At 39.1% G+C, this 18,273-nt stretch overlaps 1 protein-coding gene across 1 annotated transcript in view; it reads left to right on the top strand.

Moving 5' to 3' along the window:
* Window positions 1–2,416: 2,416 nt before the first annotated feature.
* MTMR7 (myotubularin related protein 7) overlaps window positions 2,417–18,273 on the top strand; it is a gene marked incomplete at its 5' end in the record, with an annotated part of 48,999 nt that continues 33,142 nt past the window's right edge. Inside the window, one exon of the mRNA XM_084286778.1 lies at window positions 2,417–2,440. Coding sequence (XP_084142904.1) covers window positions 2,417–2,440 — 24 coding nt within the window. The remainder of the gene's footprint in view (window positions 2,441–18,273) is intronic.

Below are 18,273 nucleotides of genomic sequence, written 5' to 3'. Positions count from 1 at the left end.
TTAGCAAACTAGGCCAAAACCCATCTTTACTGATTATGGGCACAGAAAATAAATACCCTGGTGTCATTCTAGTCCTCAATGGATGGCCTTCTTCAAGGGGCATTAATCAGGAACTTTGCTGTTAGTTGCAGCAGTTGCATCAAAAACTATTTATGCACGACAATTTAATTTTCTTGTCCCTGCTGCTTCTCTGGAGACAATATTTCATTTTCAGGATTGTTAAGACAGCAACTTCCATGAGCATGAAATGCAAATGAAAAATGCAAGAGAACTTCGAGAAGCTTGTGTTTATTGCAGCTTTCTGTAGCTTTCTGTGACAAATGCAGTAGGCAGAACTTTTATCTAAATCCAAGTTCTGTTTATGGCTGTACTCACCCATGAATTATTTTACTAATCCAGTACAGGTCAAAAACCCTGGCAGGATGTTGAGTAACTGATTGCTACATAAACAGTCTCCTCTGAGCAACATCTTAGTTTTGCAGATATTGATGAATGCGAAGCAAAGATAAAGCAGCATCAACAGTAGGACTCGAACTTGGCCATAATGAATCACAAGATGTACCAAAGAAAAAGTCTCCAGGGACTAGAAAGAAGAGCATGCTTTCTTCCAACTTTAATTACTCACTGGCAGTAGCAAATGCCAAAAGATGATATTATATGCAATGAATTACATTAACCATAACTGCAAAGGAAACAGTTTATGTGGATGGTTAATGCTTAACTGTTTCTGATAACTCTGGCCTAAAACAGAGAGCAAAATATGCCACCAATTGAGCCTTGTGAATACAAGATTCTTTATGCAATTCATGCACTTTTATGGATGCCATCCAGTGAATTTTCCAACAGAAATTGATATCTTCAACCCTCATATCAGATCTGAGTGAACAGAGTTAAAGGGAAAGGCTGAAAACTCTCAGTAGAAGTTTCGTCCAGTTGATGGTGTCCTCAGATAATGGTTGACCCAGCCACTCCTGCACAATAACAGCAGCTGAATTATGAGACAAAAGAGGGCAGAAATGGGCCAAAACAGAAGAAGGGAACCCAGACATGATTTGCCTCCTACTTCTGGCAACACAGCTTCTGTCTCCTTTAATCAAAGAGCCAGCAGAAAAAAAAATTCCTGATGCTGAACCATCTAGCAAGAAAGTGGTAGGACTGGAGCCAGCGCAGTCCCAAGCCCATCATTCCCTTTCCCTTAGGGTAAAATACATTTTTTTGGTAGCACCATTATTTTCAGCATGTACTTTAGCTTTCACAACATGGATTAAGCTTGTTCTGTTCCCTGCAGGCAAGATAAGGATACATACAGAGCTTCTGCTCTGGAGCAGGGCACTCTTGCCATGGCCTTTGTGTATTTTGACAGGTCTTCACATTTGTTCCTATTCCTCGGTGTGCCTAGCCCAAACAGGACTAGCCTACTTGTCAAGAATTGCTGTAATACATTGATGAATATGGAATATTTGGGTATTTTGTAAGCTTCAAGGGCTACGCTGTATCTGAAATTATTAGCACCACATTGGCATAAATTGAAGAGTTTCTTGTTTTGCACAAAATATGATAGTGATTCCAAGATGGTTAGAGATTTATTCATGACTGTATGGGGCTGTGGTCTGGGGAAATCAGCTCTCTAGCAATTCTTTTTGCCTCAAGAGGTAAAAAGAGTTATCTCTTGGGCCAGGTAAGGAAAAGACAGGACAAGAAATTTCTTGCAGAAGACTGAAAAATGTGTAACACAAAAAAAAATTCTCCCTGCACCAATCTGAGGATGCAGCAAAAAGGTTAATTATTGAGACAGACCCGCAGAGCCTGAGACAAACAGAATCAGTGCCTCGGTTTCAATAAGCACGGCTTTTGTCTTTGGGATACTGCGCACGCCGGGCCAGGGAACAGCTAAACACAGGGGGAGGCCATCTCAGCCAGAGCTCCCTTGGCCGTTTCCGAGCCTTTTTCTGAAAGAAAGGATTTCGCCATGTCGTTTCGGACCTGACGGCGAACTGCCGCAGATCCTCCCCCGGGCTGTGCCCCGCGGTGCCCGGGGCCGGGCCGGGCGGGCGGGCAGGATGCGGCCCCGCCGAGCATCCCCGCCGGCGGTGCTGGATGGCTGCTGCCGGGGAGGTGGGGCCAGCCGCTGACCTGCCCGCACCGACACACGCAGGCACGTTATCTGCTTTCAATAAATAAGTACCTTTTTTTTTTTTTTATCATCTTTTTCTTTTTTTCTTTTCTTTTTTTCTTTTTTATTTTTTTTTCCTACATGCGCAGAAAAGCGCGGGGAGAAAAAAAAAATTACTATATATATACATATTTACATACATACATATATATTTATTTTTTTTTTAAAGGAGGGGAAACTGGGAGCGAGCCGCAGGTGTGGATGGCTGCCTGGCTGGCGTGAAAAGCAGGGCCCGGAGCCACCATGGAGCACATCCGGATGCCCAAGGTGGGTCCTGGCGGCCGGGCAGCGGGATCAGACATGCAGGCAGGATCCGGCCCCTGTGAGGTGGTTTCATCATCACCACCGTTATTATTTTTATTAAGCCGTTCTGCTGTTTCAGGGGCTACCCTAGCTCTTGCTACTCTAGGGGGTGAGCACAGCGATGTGGGCTGGGGATTTATGGGGCTCCTGAGTTGCCTTGTCCGTGCCTTGTGGGTAAGCAGAGAGGGGCACCCTGCCTTTCGTCCACCTTTACTGCATCGCAGCATGTAAGATCTGGCAGTGAATTTGTTTAGTTTCTGTAGGCCAACAGTGTATTCCTTCTACTTGTCCATCTTTCCAAGCATAAAGCCTGTATTTTTTTTAAGTTATTTTAAAATTTTCATCTTGCGCCAAAAAAGAAGATACAGTTTTGACACACACAACAATTCATTCAAAATAGTGCTAAAAATAAACAGCAGTATGTCAGCTTGAATTGGGGATAGGAGATATTTTTATTTTATCTAGTTATTTCTGTACCCCCTAAAAGATCTATTAAAAGTTATTTGTTTTGTGTACGTTATGTTAGTTATATAACAAACATTATGTAATATTTGTTTATTGTTAATATCTAGTATGAGGACATTAATTTGAGATGAGATTTGTCTTGCTCAGCTTAGATTTTTGGGCCTTTTGGTGCTAAACTGCATACATTAGGAATGTAGGTATTATAGGAACTGCCCTTCCTCCCCTGTTATTTGATGAGCTGTCATTTTGTGCAAGGAAGGCTCTCAGAACACCAATCTCTCCTACCACAGGTGAGAAACAATCAGTGAAAGTTGCCTGCACAGGTGCTTCTGCACATTGGCCGAAGAATGTTGAAAGCACAACTGAGAAAGATAATGAAAGCAGATGAATAAGGGGGAGGGGGAAATCTTAAATCTTCACACTTGTTTTGAACAAATGGCCTCAGCAAGCCCCTGTTATGAGCAACGGAAGCTTTTCTACAAGCAGATGCCTTAAAATGTTGCTATGCATATGTAAAGCCCCTGTATCAGGCAGCTGTGAGAAGGCCTGGTACTGATGGCTGAAGATTTCCCCTGTGAAGATTTCCCCTGGAACCTTTCTTCAGTGGGAGCTGATTCTGCTGTCTCGATTCCTGGCATCCCCCTATGTGGTAGCTATGCTAGAAGTTACGTCTCTGGTATAATCAAGCAGTTTAGATGGCTTGAGGTAAAGGTGCATTTAAATCCTTTAGAAATCCTTCCATAAATGTATAAAAGCTAAGTGAGTATTGATGCATTGAAATACATCTCTCCAGTTATTCCTAAATGTGTCTATGTTTCTACAGTTACCTGACAGAACTGATATTTTTGATTTGTTTGTACAGAAGAAGTCAGCTTAAAATGAGTGACAAAAATTTATTTTTTTCTGGTTTGTTTTGGTTTTGCTGAATTTCTAACTGGTAATTTGGAGTTTAATGTTAAATGAATTTGAGCCCCAGCAATGTAAAAAGAGATAAGAGAGAGCTATGTTAATATGAGGATATTCTCACTGTATTGCGTGGAAGTTAGTCTCTAGTATCGTGTTTCCTAACCCCATCCAATTTTGTCCTGAAAGAAGCTTGATAAGCAACTGCCCTACTCTGTAGAGGTATTTATTTTGAAATAATGGGACTTTGCCAGATTCCCAGCCACTTTGAAAATCAAGGTAAATCCCATGCATTGAAAGTTAATGAACTTAATAATACTGGAAAACAAAATTCCTACCCCAAGTAAAAGCTTTTCCTTCAAAAGGCAGTAAAAAGCATGATGTTCGTTAGGACCTGGCAACTGTTTTTGATTTTAGTTGAAATACAACAGTATTGATTTACTGTTTGTAAACATTAAAATAAATCCAATATAATATAGCCATCATTTAAACAAAATAATAATAAATAATAATAATAATTTTAAAAGTGAAGAAATTCCATGTTGTTTGGACAAATAATTAATTTAGGTCATTACTGCATGCCTGACAGTGGCAGTGGGAGAGCCTGTCCACCTTCTACATCCTGTCAGCATCCCTGGTTGTTGCAGTAAGGTCCAGCCCTCCCTGCTTTGATTTGTGTCCATTTATGGACCTCTTGTGCGTGAGTTCGCCAAAAACCTTTCTGAACGTGCTGACACCCGCTGCCTCCACAGCCTGCGTGGGAGCAAATTCCAGAAGATCACAGCTGTAGAAAGAATTACTTTCTCCTATCTGTTAAAAAAAAATCCTAGTAGTTTCATTCACGACCCCCTGCATCTAGCTTCAATGATTTGGTAAATAACAATTCATGTTCACCTTATCCATGTCTTTACCATAAATCTTGATAACAGCCCACCCAATTATGATAGTTTCAGGGAAATGTCAACAGTGACCCCAAGACCCTGTGTGGTAACTAGCAGATCTGAGGCTTTGTAGGACTTCACTGCCCTACTCTTTCCTTCCTATCTTTTAACCAGTTTTCAGTCTGTAAGTGGAGCTTTCCTCTAGTTTCCTATATGGCAGCATCATGGCTCCAGTGGGATTTCCTACTGCAAAGGCCATTCTGAGTCTTTCCCAACAGACTGTGTGCATCCACCTGCTCAACGGTCCTGTTCTTCCACATGCTGTCGATGTGATAACATGATTTTGCAAATGGTACATTGCCTAGTCTTGCACCAGAAGATGTAATGCCTTTAATTCTACTCTTAAAGAGTTTAACTGCCATCTCTCCTTACTAAGCAAAAATAACATGTCAATAGCAGAAATAGAAACCACTTGACAACACAGCTTTTCTTCATTATTCTTGAAATGGTATTCCTTAGACCTACCGGAGAACAGATAGATGAGTCTCTAACACACTCTTTTATGTAGCAAATGCCATTGTCTTTGTTGTAATATTATCAGTAGAATGGAGAGTGAACATTTGATGTGTGCTTATACAAATATACACAGGCAGTAATGATGTAAATGTCACAATGAAAATGTCATCCTATATATGAAGACTGTAATTTGAGTATTTAAGAGTTGCTAACTGTCCTGCAGAGCTAAGTAGAATGGTATATAATTCCAATAATCAATTTAAAATTAAAAATGAATAAAACCACTGTCAGCTATTAGTGTGGACTGAGCAGCAAGATTGCCTAGGATAACTGCCCAAGCCCAAAATGTGATAAACTGCTCATAACACTCATAAAAAGTTAATAACCAATACTTGCACACAGACTAGAAGCACATCTTGTTAACATCCACAGAGGCGTGTCTGACCATGGACAGGTTGACAGATAAAAGCTCTAAATATTCACTTATTTCTTAGGGGGACTTCACACACTGTTGCTAGTCAGTTACTTTATTTTATTTACTTCTGTTCCATATCATTTGTCTTTGCATATTGGCAGCAGGCCTACTAAATGAGATTCGTATTATAAAGAGTACATCATATATATCCCTGGCGTAGCAGCTGTCTTCAGTGGAGTTAGTTCAGAAATTCATTTGGCTGAGTAACTCTTGTTAACGCAATACTTGGGATGACTTGAGTTGCTCAAGTGCTTTCATTTTTGTGATGCTATAGTGAGGTATTTCCTTTCAATGATCCCTTTCTCTGGCAGAATTTAAGATACAATGACATTTCTCATGATAATGACAAGTCTTTCTACCAGGAGTATTACTTTCCAAAATTAATTTCCAGCATATGTAAATGAGTCGTGTTGCCTTTTATTTTAAATCTATTTTCTTTTTCATAGTTCTTTCTTTTTATTCAAACAACTTCATAATACAAGTCAATTTTCCCAATGTCTCAATTGGTAATCCATATAACTTTCATCCATTTTGTATATGACACATCAAGTCACTTACTATGTCTTTTTTGGAGTAGTACTAGAGGAAATCCAGAGCTGTCTTTGATTTTGGAGGATTTCAAGATAATTTCATTATTAGTGAAATTAAACTAACTCCTGCTAAAAGGAAATATTGCAGTGATACTGCAGCTCCAGTGACTCACATAGCCAGAGCTGCTCTTCATGTCTTGGATCTCTTCCTCACATCATGGTTTTTGTTTGGCTTATTCCCAATATTCTCATATATTTGTGAATACCAGTTTCTGTCTTGTTATATTGGAAGATTTGGGCTGTGGTTTACGTCCCTGAGCAGTATTTCACCTGTTTGGATGTTTTACTTCTTTCTCTTAGGCTTATCAGTTCATAGTGTCACTATTTTCCTTCTTTTGGAGTGTTTCTGTTGGACCCCACCTTCCCTCCATTCTTCATCATTTTATTTCTCCTGGCAGGAACTTTTGAATTAAATTGCTTTACATTGGCATGTTCTTACTTATCAGACAAAAAAAAATATCTCCCAGAAGCCTGTTGTCGTAGCTGAAGTTCTGCGAAAGCACCAGCAGGGTTCTGATGAAAAATTTCCCTTTTCCTGGCTGTCTCCCCAGGAGATTACTGGGGATCTGAGAACTGTCCTTCCTTCATGTCAGAAGTGAAACTGGACGTTTTAGAGAGTCTGAGCTCCACAGTACTAAGTCAGTTGTCCAACCTGGAAATTTAACCATAGGTAGCTCTTGGTTCCTGGCTCCATAGCCGACACCTGCAGCTCTCACAGCACATCTTAAAGTTCTGGGAAACTTGCCTTTGGCTGTGGACTTGAGAGTTCACCTCTGTGAAACTGGGAACCTGGAAGCTCAGGGCTGATCCAAGGCACTGGCCATTTCTGTTTGATGGCGGTAGCCACATGGACAGGAGATGAGCAGTGCTTAGGGCAAGGAGCCAAAGCAACCATGGCAGATTCAGCACAGAAGAGTAGACAGTAGACAAAACCCTTCATCCTGTTGCTGGAATTTCAAAATATAACAAGATTATAGTGGCTTTTCCCCCTTTTTCTTGAGCATGGAGTGGGTGGACCAAATATATCCTATTTTGTCCAAGTAGGTTGTGATTTTTCTATTCTCAACGTGCTGAAATATTATGTAAATGATCTTATGACAGTGTATTTTTTCAAACAACTTGGTTGTTACAGAGGACTACAACTAAAACTTTGGAGTACAGTTTCAACTGAAATGTCATTTTTCTGCTTATCTGGTGGAAGTTTGCCTTGTTTTTTTTTCTCCTGTTTGTGTCTATTAAAATAATCAGCTTCATCTGTTCACTACTCTTACACCTGCTTTCTCAGTCCTGTAATCTGAGTCATATTTCTCATAGTGATATATTAAGATGTGTTCTCTTAAAGAAACAGAATACTACTTTTGGTTCTCTTCATCCATATCTATTTCTTAGTCTTTGGTTATCCTGTTGGAAGTTCCACGTGAAACAGGTTAAGCTGTTAAAACATGTCAAATATTCATCATCTCAAAACTCTGTGCCTATGTATTAGTATTAGCCTGTGGGACAGCTGAACATTTAAATAATAGCTAATTCAGACTCAACTAGTTACTAGTTACATCTAAGCTAGCGAATCCAGGAGCATACTGACTTTTGCGAAGTGAATTACTTATTCAAGTGAGCAAAGGAGCTGTCGTACTAGATCAGGATAATTGTGCTTCTGGTTTAGAGACCAAAACATCTGATTCGGAATATTAACTAAAAGACATTTAGAAGAGGATGAAGGTAAGAATGATCCATCTGGGAAGCTGCTGCCAAATTTATAAGCTGAAGCAAGAACACTGATGAAGCCAGTGATCCAAAGGTTTTTTAAGGTAATGAAGGTGTTGCTCTGGCTTTAAATGTCTCAGAAACCAGCACTTTTGTTTTTTTTGGTTTTGGTTCTTTTTTCACTTGGTTTTCTTTATTTTACATTACCTTTGGCATTAGAGCCCTTTGATTCTGGGTGCTTTTTCACTTTTGAAACTTGATTTTCAAACACGTGCCTGTTCCCAATATGCAATTTATTTCTGTTTTGGTTGCAGTGTTGTTTAAAGAAAAATCAAGTATCTTGCTTTTTCTCACATTGCTTGAGTAGCAAGGCACTTTCTTCTGTGTGAGATTCATATACTGTGTCACTATATTAACTGGAAAGGTAGTTTATATTCTTATATTTCTAGTTTTCTTCTTTTTAAAAAAAAATTTAGGTTGCTTTGTTAAGTCCATAGTAATATAAATATTTTCCTAATCCTGGAATTGGCAGGTCCCCTTTGGGTTTTTATGCCAGATTTTCATATTTTCAATAATGTGACCCTCAATAAAGAGGCAGCTGAATAAAGTCACAAAACAAGCTCTAAAAACATGGTTAACCACATGCTTTAATTTTCTGTCTTGGTATCTGTGTCTAATCCAGCAATTCTAAAACTTGTTGCACTGAAGATGGTACTGAAAGTCATTAGAATGTGCCTGCAGGATATTCTTTGATTTGTATTTTTGTGTAGTAGGAGACTGAGGTTGGAGTGAAGGATTTGGGAAGTTTGGCTTTGGAGTGGTCAAGGCTGGAATCTCTAAGCCTGCAGCTGGTGGACTCAAGTGGGTGGTATTTGATCTGTCCATGTCTGCTAGCTAGAGCAATGATCTATTTGGCACAGAAAGCGTACACTGCCATTTCCTGCTGAGAAAGCCAGATCCATACCATGAGAAAAGGGGCTCCTGCAGATTCACCTTTAATGCAAGTCTTTGTTGGCCTGTGCAGCTCAAAGGGATTGGTGCTGCTGCTCTGAAATAGACTGCTGAACAGTGCATAGTTTTGAATACACAATGGAGCAACTTGTATCAAATGGAGGAATTTATATATACATGTATACATACATGATTTTGTTCACTGCACCTTAGCTCCATGCACAATTGTTTCTCCTTACTATAGATTATTGCTGTGCACAGGAAGTTTTTGTTTTGTTTTGTTTTTGTTTTTCAGAGCTAAGTCTAAATAATTTTGGAAAATGTAGTAAAATGCACTGACCTGTGAAATTCCTCAGTTGCTCCTTTCTCCTTTTCTAGATAAATGGGATTGAATGTGGACTGAAAGAGAAAACATTGTGGAAAAAACTTTGAGCTGTGATGTTGACACCATATTGCAATGCTGTATATGCCTGTAATAGGTTACGGTTCACTGCATCCATTATACAACTGCTACTCAGTTGTGTATGCTAACAAGGTACTGACTTCCCACTTGTAGATCATAGCAGACAATAGAGGGTTTTTTTAATCAAACAAATTGTTAGGTAATATATTCACTGTCTTGCTCACATACTAGTCATTCCTTATAACTTTTTTTTTTCCATCTCTTTTCCAGTATTTCAACTTAATTCATTAAAGGAAAGAAGTTAAGTTTGTTTAGATTTTTCTTGAATGTTTTCCCCCCATCCTGGCAGGTTTGCCCCGAGGAAGCTTTTTATAATGTTGAACTTAAGGTGTTTTTATTTAAATTTTATTATGTTGGTATTTTTGGTTTGGGTTGATTTTTTTTTTGACATACGTAGCCTTCTGACTCTGTGGTACAGATTGATTGTGCATTATTTTACTGTACTTAAGAAACCTCTTCAAAGATGAAAATGTAAAAAAGTTACATGGATCAACTACAGTTTTTGTGATTCTTATTGAAAATAGAATAGAAACCACATTAAATGGCATTAAAATGACAACTCTGTTTTCCTTTTTTCTTGTTCCAAAACTATGCAGAAAGATACTTTATTGTATATTTTGTTTAATGAGTACAACATCATACTTTCTCTGTGTGGAAAAAAATATTTAACGTGCAAAAGACCAAACGCTGTTATATTTTTTCACTCTTGAGCATTATGCTAAACACATGGATAGCTGGGGTCAACCAGGGTGAAGAAAGCTCAAATATTCCACTTGGCCTCAAACCATACCAGCTGTGCTCCTTTTTTCTCATTAGGCTCAGGCTTTTGGCTTGTACAAGCTCTTCCCTTAGCTTTTGCATGCCTGCAGTGCTGAAGTCAGTTGGAGCCCTGTCACTGATTCCCAAGATTCAGTTTCTTCTTGCTTCTACTTGCATGTGTAACATTGCAAGAGAAGTAGGCAAAGTGGCAGCAAACCTGGGTCTAGAAGCCGGAGGGAAGATGAAGGCATGGATGGACGAGAAGAAGCCTTTCTAGGACTATGTGTGTGCTGCTGACCTAAGCCAGCCCCATCTCTTGGCTTTGGAGCAAGCTTTTCAGCAGTACTGATGGTTGTGCAATAGCGGCTGTTGAGCCGGCATAGACAGAGCCTGCAAGACCCTTCTGGAAAGTGTGATCCTTTTTGCAGATCCTGTGCATTTACCACTGTGTTCTGGTGTTCTTGTGTGCCTGCCCTGACGCACACTGAGATTTCAGACTTCTCTGTTTCCTCTAGCTTTTTCTGCAATGATTCTTTCTTTCACAGAATCACAGAATCACAGAATTTCTAGGTTGGAAGAGACCTCAAGGTCATCGAGTCCAACCTCCAACCTAACGCTAACAGCCCTCCACTAAACCATATCCCTAAGCTCTACATCTAAACGTCTTTTGAAGACTTCCAGGGATGGTGACTCCACCACTTCCCTGGGCAGCCTGTTCCAATGTCTAACAACCCTTTCAGTGAAGAAATTCTTCCTAACATCTAACCTAAAACTCCCCTGGCTCAACTTAAGCCCATTCCCCCTCGTCCTGTCACCAGGCACGTGGGAGAACAGGCCAACCCCCACCTCGCTACAGCGTCCCTTGAGGTACCTATAGAGAGCGATAAGGTCACCCCTGAGCCTCCTTTCCTCACTTTCCAGTCCAAAACAAACCCACAATGAAGGCCAGCTTCTTTTGGTCATGGACATCACACAAAACCTTAGAAGCTCAGTCATATACAGTGAATCAGTGACTGAAACCATTGCACTTTCTGTACCTTTAAAGAACCACCAAAAATGACTTCCCTGCTTTGTATACTCAAATCTCAAGGTACTCGATCAACTTCTATCACTTAGGCTTTGGCTGCAAAGCAATAACTTTTATTTAACTGAAAAATGGAGAAACTCATGAGGACATGTCCTGAGCTAAGAGTTTCCTTTAATTAGCAGCTTCCTCCTAGCTGTGAGGGTGTTCACGCCTTTCTTCCATTTTGGTGGGAAGGAATTAGAATAATTAATAACAGTTCCTCGTTGGTGATGGGCAGTAGCAGAGCTCTTTTGTTCTTAGCTACCAGATGGGTTTTCTGCCTGCACATCTTTCAGATGTGCAGTTAAATTGCAGTGTGTTAAGTGGCAACTACAGGTTTAGCTCATATATGGGAAGGAAACACACCGAGAGAAAACCTGTGTAGTGAAAACAGAACTCCATGAGATGGTTTTGCTTGTCATCTTACTTCTCTCTCCTTTCCTGACTCAAGCCTACGTCCACCATAAAAACTGATCCCGTATTTATTTGAAAGTTAAAACATGAAGCTATAAACAGCATGAAAAACTAGCAGTAACTTCTGCATTTTTTGATGTCGCCATGTGTTTGGAGATGCCTAAATAAATTAAAGAAGCGAGAATGAAGGTACCATGTTCAAGAATCTTTTAAAAATAGGCCATGCAGTCAGAGCTTATTCAAGAAGTAATCTATGCTAGCGATGAAAACAAATTAGGGTACATGGATATTTTTAGGAGTAACATTTTGTCACAGCAGCTTTTCTGAACACTTTCAGGGTCATATCTTTGCTGTTCTTCCTTAGGTGGGAGTCCCATTGAAACTAGTGGGAGTTGTGCCTGAATAAAGATTTGACCTGTGCTTTTCCCTAATATGACATCTTTTTCTTGAATGACCTTCTGGCAACCTTGTTCATAAGCAATTTATCATGTTTATGCTCTGAGTAAAAAGTGCCTTCCATCTGTTCTTAATTTGTGTTCCCTGTAACTTCTATTTTTGCCTCCTTTTTCTGTCATCTGTGTTGCATTGAAAATAGGGGTTTTGGCCAGCATTATTTATCCCCATGTAAGGGGTTGTAATCATTGAAATAAATCTCTTGGCAGTCTTTCCCTTAAGCCTAGACAACCACAGTCATCAAGCAAAAATAAATGATGGGGGCAACAGCTTCAAATAAATCATTAAAGGTTTTCTTTAGGTGCCACTCTTCAGGCTGGCTTGGTTAGTGCTTGCATTTTTGCTCCTCAAGCTCTCCAAGCTCTCAGCTTTACTTGCTCTTTTTTGTTCTTTACCTGTCATACTCTGACCTGGTCTCTCTCACCAGGTTTTCATTTTAGGCAAAGCCCATGTGTGTGGTGAGTATGCCTTTTCGTGATGTGTACATACATGAATTCTCATGTTCTGCAACAACATCTGCATCAGCTTTGATTAAAAATTAGGGTGCATTTGGGAGAAGTAGGAGAATAGTTACTACAGTGACTTTTTCTAATATTGAACTCAATTTTTTTCTTTAACTGTTCTTAATACCAATTTCTCCTCATGCTTGTACTTTTTTTTGGATAGAAAAACTAAACTTTTTCAAGGCAATATTGCAATGTGTGTTTCCCTCTTGAGGAAATGAATATATTCCTGTTCCTTTTAGACCATTTAAAGACACTATTTGACTTGGCTTTCTTTTGCTGATTAGAAGGGTGGAAAAGAAGACAGAAGACTCATTCTCTGAATCCTTTGATGAGCAGAATGAAATCTAAGATTGAAGATTGCTTTGTTATTTATTTATTTATTTATTTATTTGTCCATGGGTGAAATATACTTCTTTTCCAGAACGTTTGAGTAACTGGAAACTAAGCAGAGAAACACAGATGAAGTTTAGATGAAAGCTATGTATGCCAGCTGGGGGTTATGCAGAGATTTTTAGAACAAGCTCCTGAGGGCTTAGAAACCCTTATTGCTCCTGAAGGCACTCAGTGCCACTTGCTTGCAGTGAATCAGAACTGTGGTTTTGCACCTAGAAAGAGATTAGACTACAGTAATTTACTTCCCCATTGAAAAGAATGTTAGATATGATGAAGTCATTCATGAGGCAAGTTATTAGTAAACCTGCTTTATATTTTCTATTACTATCATCACAGACTAGCATATGTGGCATGAGAGTTAGCCAAGATTAATCAACAAATCATGCTAATTTTAATCAAGTCAAATTTTGAGGCTCTCATTAGTTTTAACTGAATTACTATACTCATTGAGGTCAGCAGGAATAAGTGCTAGATAAAAATTCAACTGCACTGTCTAACAAACAGCACTTTTTCCTTGTCAAGCCTGGTAAGAGAGCTAATTTGGAGTTGTACTTCTCCATGCTGAAGAAAAACCGAGAAGCTCTTGTTAGAATGCAGAAAATGTCTGGTACTTTGGATGCTATGATGTGTCATAAAATTTCAGATGGTATAAAAAGTTCTATATTCTCAAATCAACAGAAGTCACCAAGAGTGACTTAACCATGGCAAAAAAAGCATAGACAATTGGACCAAATGTGTCTGTGTTTCTGTACAAATATTAAGTCTGAAGAAAGCTGTGGAAACTAAAGTTACTGGTTGTAAATGGGAAGGTTGCTATGATATGCATGTTAGAAATTTGGTGAAAGAACAATACTCAATATGACAGGCAAACTACACAGGAAAAATGGGGAACTTCGCTGTCACATCACCTGTTGACAGCCTAACTGAAATCAAACAGGGCATGAAGGCAGAAAATGCAATAACGAAGGGAGACATTACAAAATTGGTATAGGGGTGTGCTAGGGATGCGATTCTGAGTAAAAGTTTAGGTGTTTTAAATGATTGTTTATACAGAGGATGTTTGCTTATTTTGAAAAAAATTGAACGTAATTCTAGGACCTGACACAAAGACCTGGTTCAAGATAAAACTGGAACCTCTGTGTGACAGCAATGAAAATACTTAGATGAGTATTCTTGAAATAGCAAAAGGAAAAAAGAAAAGAAAAGAAAAATCTCCCATGGTAATGTTTAACTTCAAAGAGGAAACTACATAAAAATATGAAAACTGTTTAAAAAGAAAGAGAGCCAAAAATTAAAATGTTTACGGGAGTCATGAAGATTGTTTAAATACGGGAGCTTACTGCAAGCCAACTTCCAGAAAAAGGGCTTTAAAAGACCAACAAAAGATTTGAATAGCTAAACAGCAGGGTAAAGGAGTAAGAGGATGTCTTTTATTAAAAGGACTTCTTTTAATAAAAGTAAAAGGGCTTCTTTCAAGTTGAAGTTGTACTTAAATGAGGAAAATAGGACATAAACAAGCCAGATATATAAACAAAATAAAGCAGGCCAAAAGAGATTTTGAAGAACAACTTAGAAAAAAAAAATAGTAGCAAAACCTTTTTTTTAGCTGTCTTTAAGTAGACAAAATCTAGACAGAAATATATAGGGCTAATAAGTGATCGAGGTGGCAAAAGTATTTAGGGCTACCTCTCTGTCAAGAATGTGCCAGAATATTTGTTACCAATAGAAGTGTTATTAGAAGAGATTTCATGAGAAACTGACAACAGTGAATGGTAAATAAAATAAAATAAAATAAAATACTATGGCCAGATGGTATCCACACAAAACAATTAAAAGAAAGTACAAAACCATCAAGCCAGTAACTACGGTGAGTTGCTTAAAGGTGTTCTAGTCCAATAAATAAATAAATAAAATTGAAGTGATGAATGATACTTAATCTGAGAAAACTGATAGGAGCTGCTACACCCCTTGCTCCTCCCTTCTAAATCTTTAGATTTATGGGTGTCATTAAAAAGGGGGAAGAATCAGCATAGCTTTCATAGAGGAACTTATAATTCTTTAAATTTCTTTGGAAAAGTAATCGAACATATGAACTACGGTGAATCCATCTGTTAGAACCCAGGTGATCTTCCATATCTTTATCAAAGGCTCTTAAATATACTTCATCACCACAGACTAAGGTCCTCTCAGTAATAACTAAAAAATAAGACACTGGCATAAGTTTGGCTGGGCCAGAGTTAATATCCTCATAGAGGCTCACACAATGCTGTGCTTTGGATTTAGGATGAGAATAATGTTGGTAACACACCACTGTTTTAGTTGTTGCAGAGTGGTGCTTGCACAAAGCCAAGGCTTTCCCAGCTCCTCAAGCAGGGGGTGCACCAGGAGCTGGAAGGGGACACAGCCAGGACATCTGGCCCAGGCTGGCACAAGGGATGTCCCACAACATGTGGCATCATGCTTAGCAATAAAACGGGGGTAAAGGAGGATGAAAGAGGGATGTTTGGAGTGGTGGCATTGGTCTTCCCAAGAAACCACTACACGCGATCAGCCCTGCTGTCCTGGAAATGTGTGCTGATGGGAAGTAGCAAATGAATTCCCTGTCTTGCTTTGCCTGTGTGCAGTTTTTGCTTTCCCTGGTGAACTGTATCTCAACCCATGAGTTCTTGCACTTTCACTGTTCTGATTCTCTCCCCCTTCCCACCTGGGGACAGTGAGTGGCTGTGTGGTGCTGAGCTGCCTGCTGGGGCTAAGCCACAAAAGAAACAAACAATTAACTCAGTTTTTGCAATGGAGGCAATTGCTCTCTAGAGATTCAAGTAATATATGAAAGCCTCTGATGTTCAGCTGACAGCTGTTTTGAAGGATATAGGGGGGAGATGCCAGAGGCAGCAACCTTCACTGACAGTACTTTAGTTACCTAGTGTAGGAGAAATGAAAGATTGCCGTAGAGGCTTGTAGCAATGTCTCATGATACTGATAGACAACATTAATCATTGATAAATGTAGGATAATACAAATGGGTGGGGGGAGTCTTAGCTTATGTATGCAGGGTTGACTTGGAGTTATAATACCTAGTTCTAAAAAAAAAAAATAGTGTTAATCAAGGAGCAAAAAAAAAAAAAAAGCAAGCAATGTTTGAAAACTTAAAAAAAAAAAAAAATAATAAAAAAATCAATAGAGAACAAAAGAGCAAACATACTATTTCACTCCACAAATCTGCCATACATTCATATCCTGAATTATGTTTGCACTTTTGGCCTCTTAAGAAATTGAATTTTTGTCACAAAATCAGAAGTATGGAAGAGCTTGTCAGGAATAGCTTCCGTACAGGTAGCAAGTACATAAAGTTGGGCTCTTCTGGGAATGAGACAACGGAGGGAAGGATCTGTAACAGTGTGTATGACAAAGTAAACGAGGAACAACATTCACTGTTTAAGAACTCAATCACCAGAGTGCACCTGCCATTGGTGGCAGTGTCAAAACAAGCAAGAGGAAAGGATATTTGTTTGTACAATGCATAGCAGAATGTGAAGTTCACTCTCACAGGGCGCTGCCGGTGTCATTAGTTTACAGGGATTCAAAACGTTACATGACAAAATTCATGGAACGTAAATCTAATTAGAGCTATTAGAAACGATGACCTCAGCTTAGAAACCCCCAGAGCTGCTGGCTTCTAGAAGTTGGAGTAACATCCTGAGGGAGCATCAGTCCATGCTTGCCTCATACTCTTCCACTCTAAGAGATAAACTGCAGGGCTGGATGAACCATGAAGTTGTAATTTTTTTTTAATGAAATATGACTTACTGTGTAGTTCCTATTGCAGCTATTTCTCTTTATTCATGCCTACTCTTTATTCTATTTGTAGCTTTGTATTCAAAAAATAATTATAGTGAGTCCTGGTTGCTATTCAGTTGAGGGTCTCTGACTGAAGAGTAGGATGAAGGTATGATTAGGAGGCCTGAAAATTCAGCCTTCAGCCTCTGCCCTGCTGTTTGAGTCTGCATTGCTTGTGTTTCATATCCTGAAGTACCTCGGTGTGTAGGGTGGTATTTGGGGGTGACAACTTCCTTGAACAAGACCAGAACCTGTAGAGCAGAGCCCTCCATGGCCAGACTACACTGTAGGTACTCCTGTTTTGTCTAGATGAACCTCATTTTTGTTGTTATTCGTGGGTTCTTTTTAGGTTTGGAGCACTGCTTAAATCTTTGTTTTGTACCATCTGGGCTCTTTTATATCTCCTCTTTGGCTTATTAGTGAATGTTTTGGGTTAACACTGTGTTTCTTTCATTCCTCCTCACCCCAATGTGTGACCTCTGAAGTAGATGGTCCTGGGAAAAGATTTTATTCATGCTTTCTAGCTGTTTTATTTTTATTTAAAGCAGATTATAACTGGCCTTGAGGGAGAAGACTTGGTTTTTGCTTTTTTGCTAATTGTTTGATTTTTAAGCATTTTGCTACCAAACTGGCTTGTTTTGGTTTTAAGGACCTCTATGTTCCTATTCTTAAATTAGTGCAATGTGTTTAGATTACACACTGCAAACATCCAGTTCTGGGTGCTGGCATCATTCTGCTTGTTGTGTGATTTCAGTGGAGGTCCGTAAAGACTGAGATGATACATGTCAAGAAACACTACATCCCGTCTCTGAGAGTATTGTAGGAAGCTTCTGTCAATGTAATCTGGGATCTCTATGCTATTGGAAATCAGAATGACTTTGCAGAGCTTCATTATTTATTTTTGAAACCAGCTCTGGTTTCATGAGATGGTGCAAAATTAGTTTTATTTCATTGTAAAAATTGATTATGTCCTCCCACAGTGGGTGTTAAGTCTTTGATTCCAGTTGGAAGGTGACTGAAGGCAAAAATTTCCAGATACGTCCACTAATAGCAGCATAGCTTAGACATTTTTTGAACTATTACCAGAGACTTGTCTGCAAGCCTGAGTGGAACTTGTTGAAGAAAGACACTCTAGCACTATCACCTCCTGCTTATTCTTTTTTTTTTTTTTTTTTTAATTATATATATATTTATTTTTAATTTAGCTTTCTTTGTATCGCTGATAATTCTGGAATGGCTTGAGGAATGTCAGGCCCTGCCTTGCTATCACAGGGTTTTGGTAAGGTGAGATAAAAAGAAAGAGCTCAAGGGAGAAATTGTCTTTGGATTTCTTTACTAACAGATGTTTGGATACAGAGGTACCACAAGAGGGGAAAAAAATGAACATTAAGTTAGATCTGGAGTTAGACTACATAATATAA

This window comes from Netta rufina (assembly GCF_964035555.1).
Source record: "Netta rufina genome assembly, chromosome: 4".
Lineage (NCBI taxonomy): Eukaryota > Metazoa > Chordata > Aves > Anseriformes > Anatidae > Netta > Netta rufina.
This window is presented reverse-complemented; position numbering and strand designations above follow the sequence as displayed.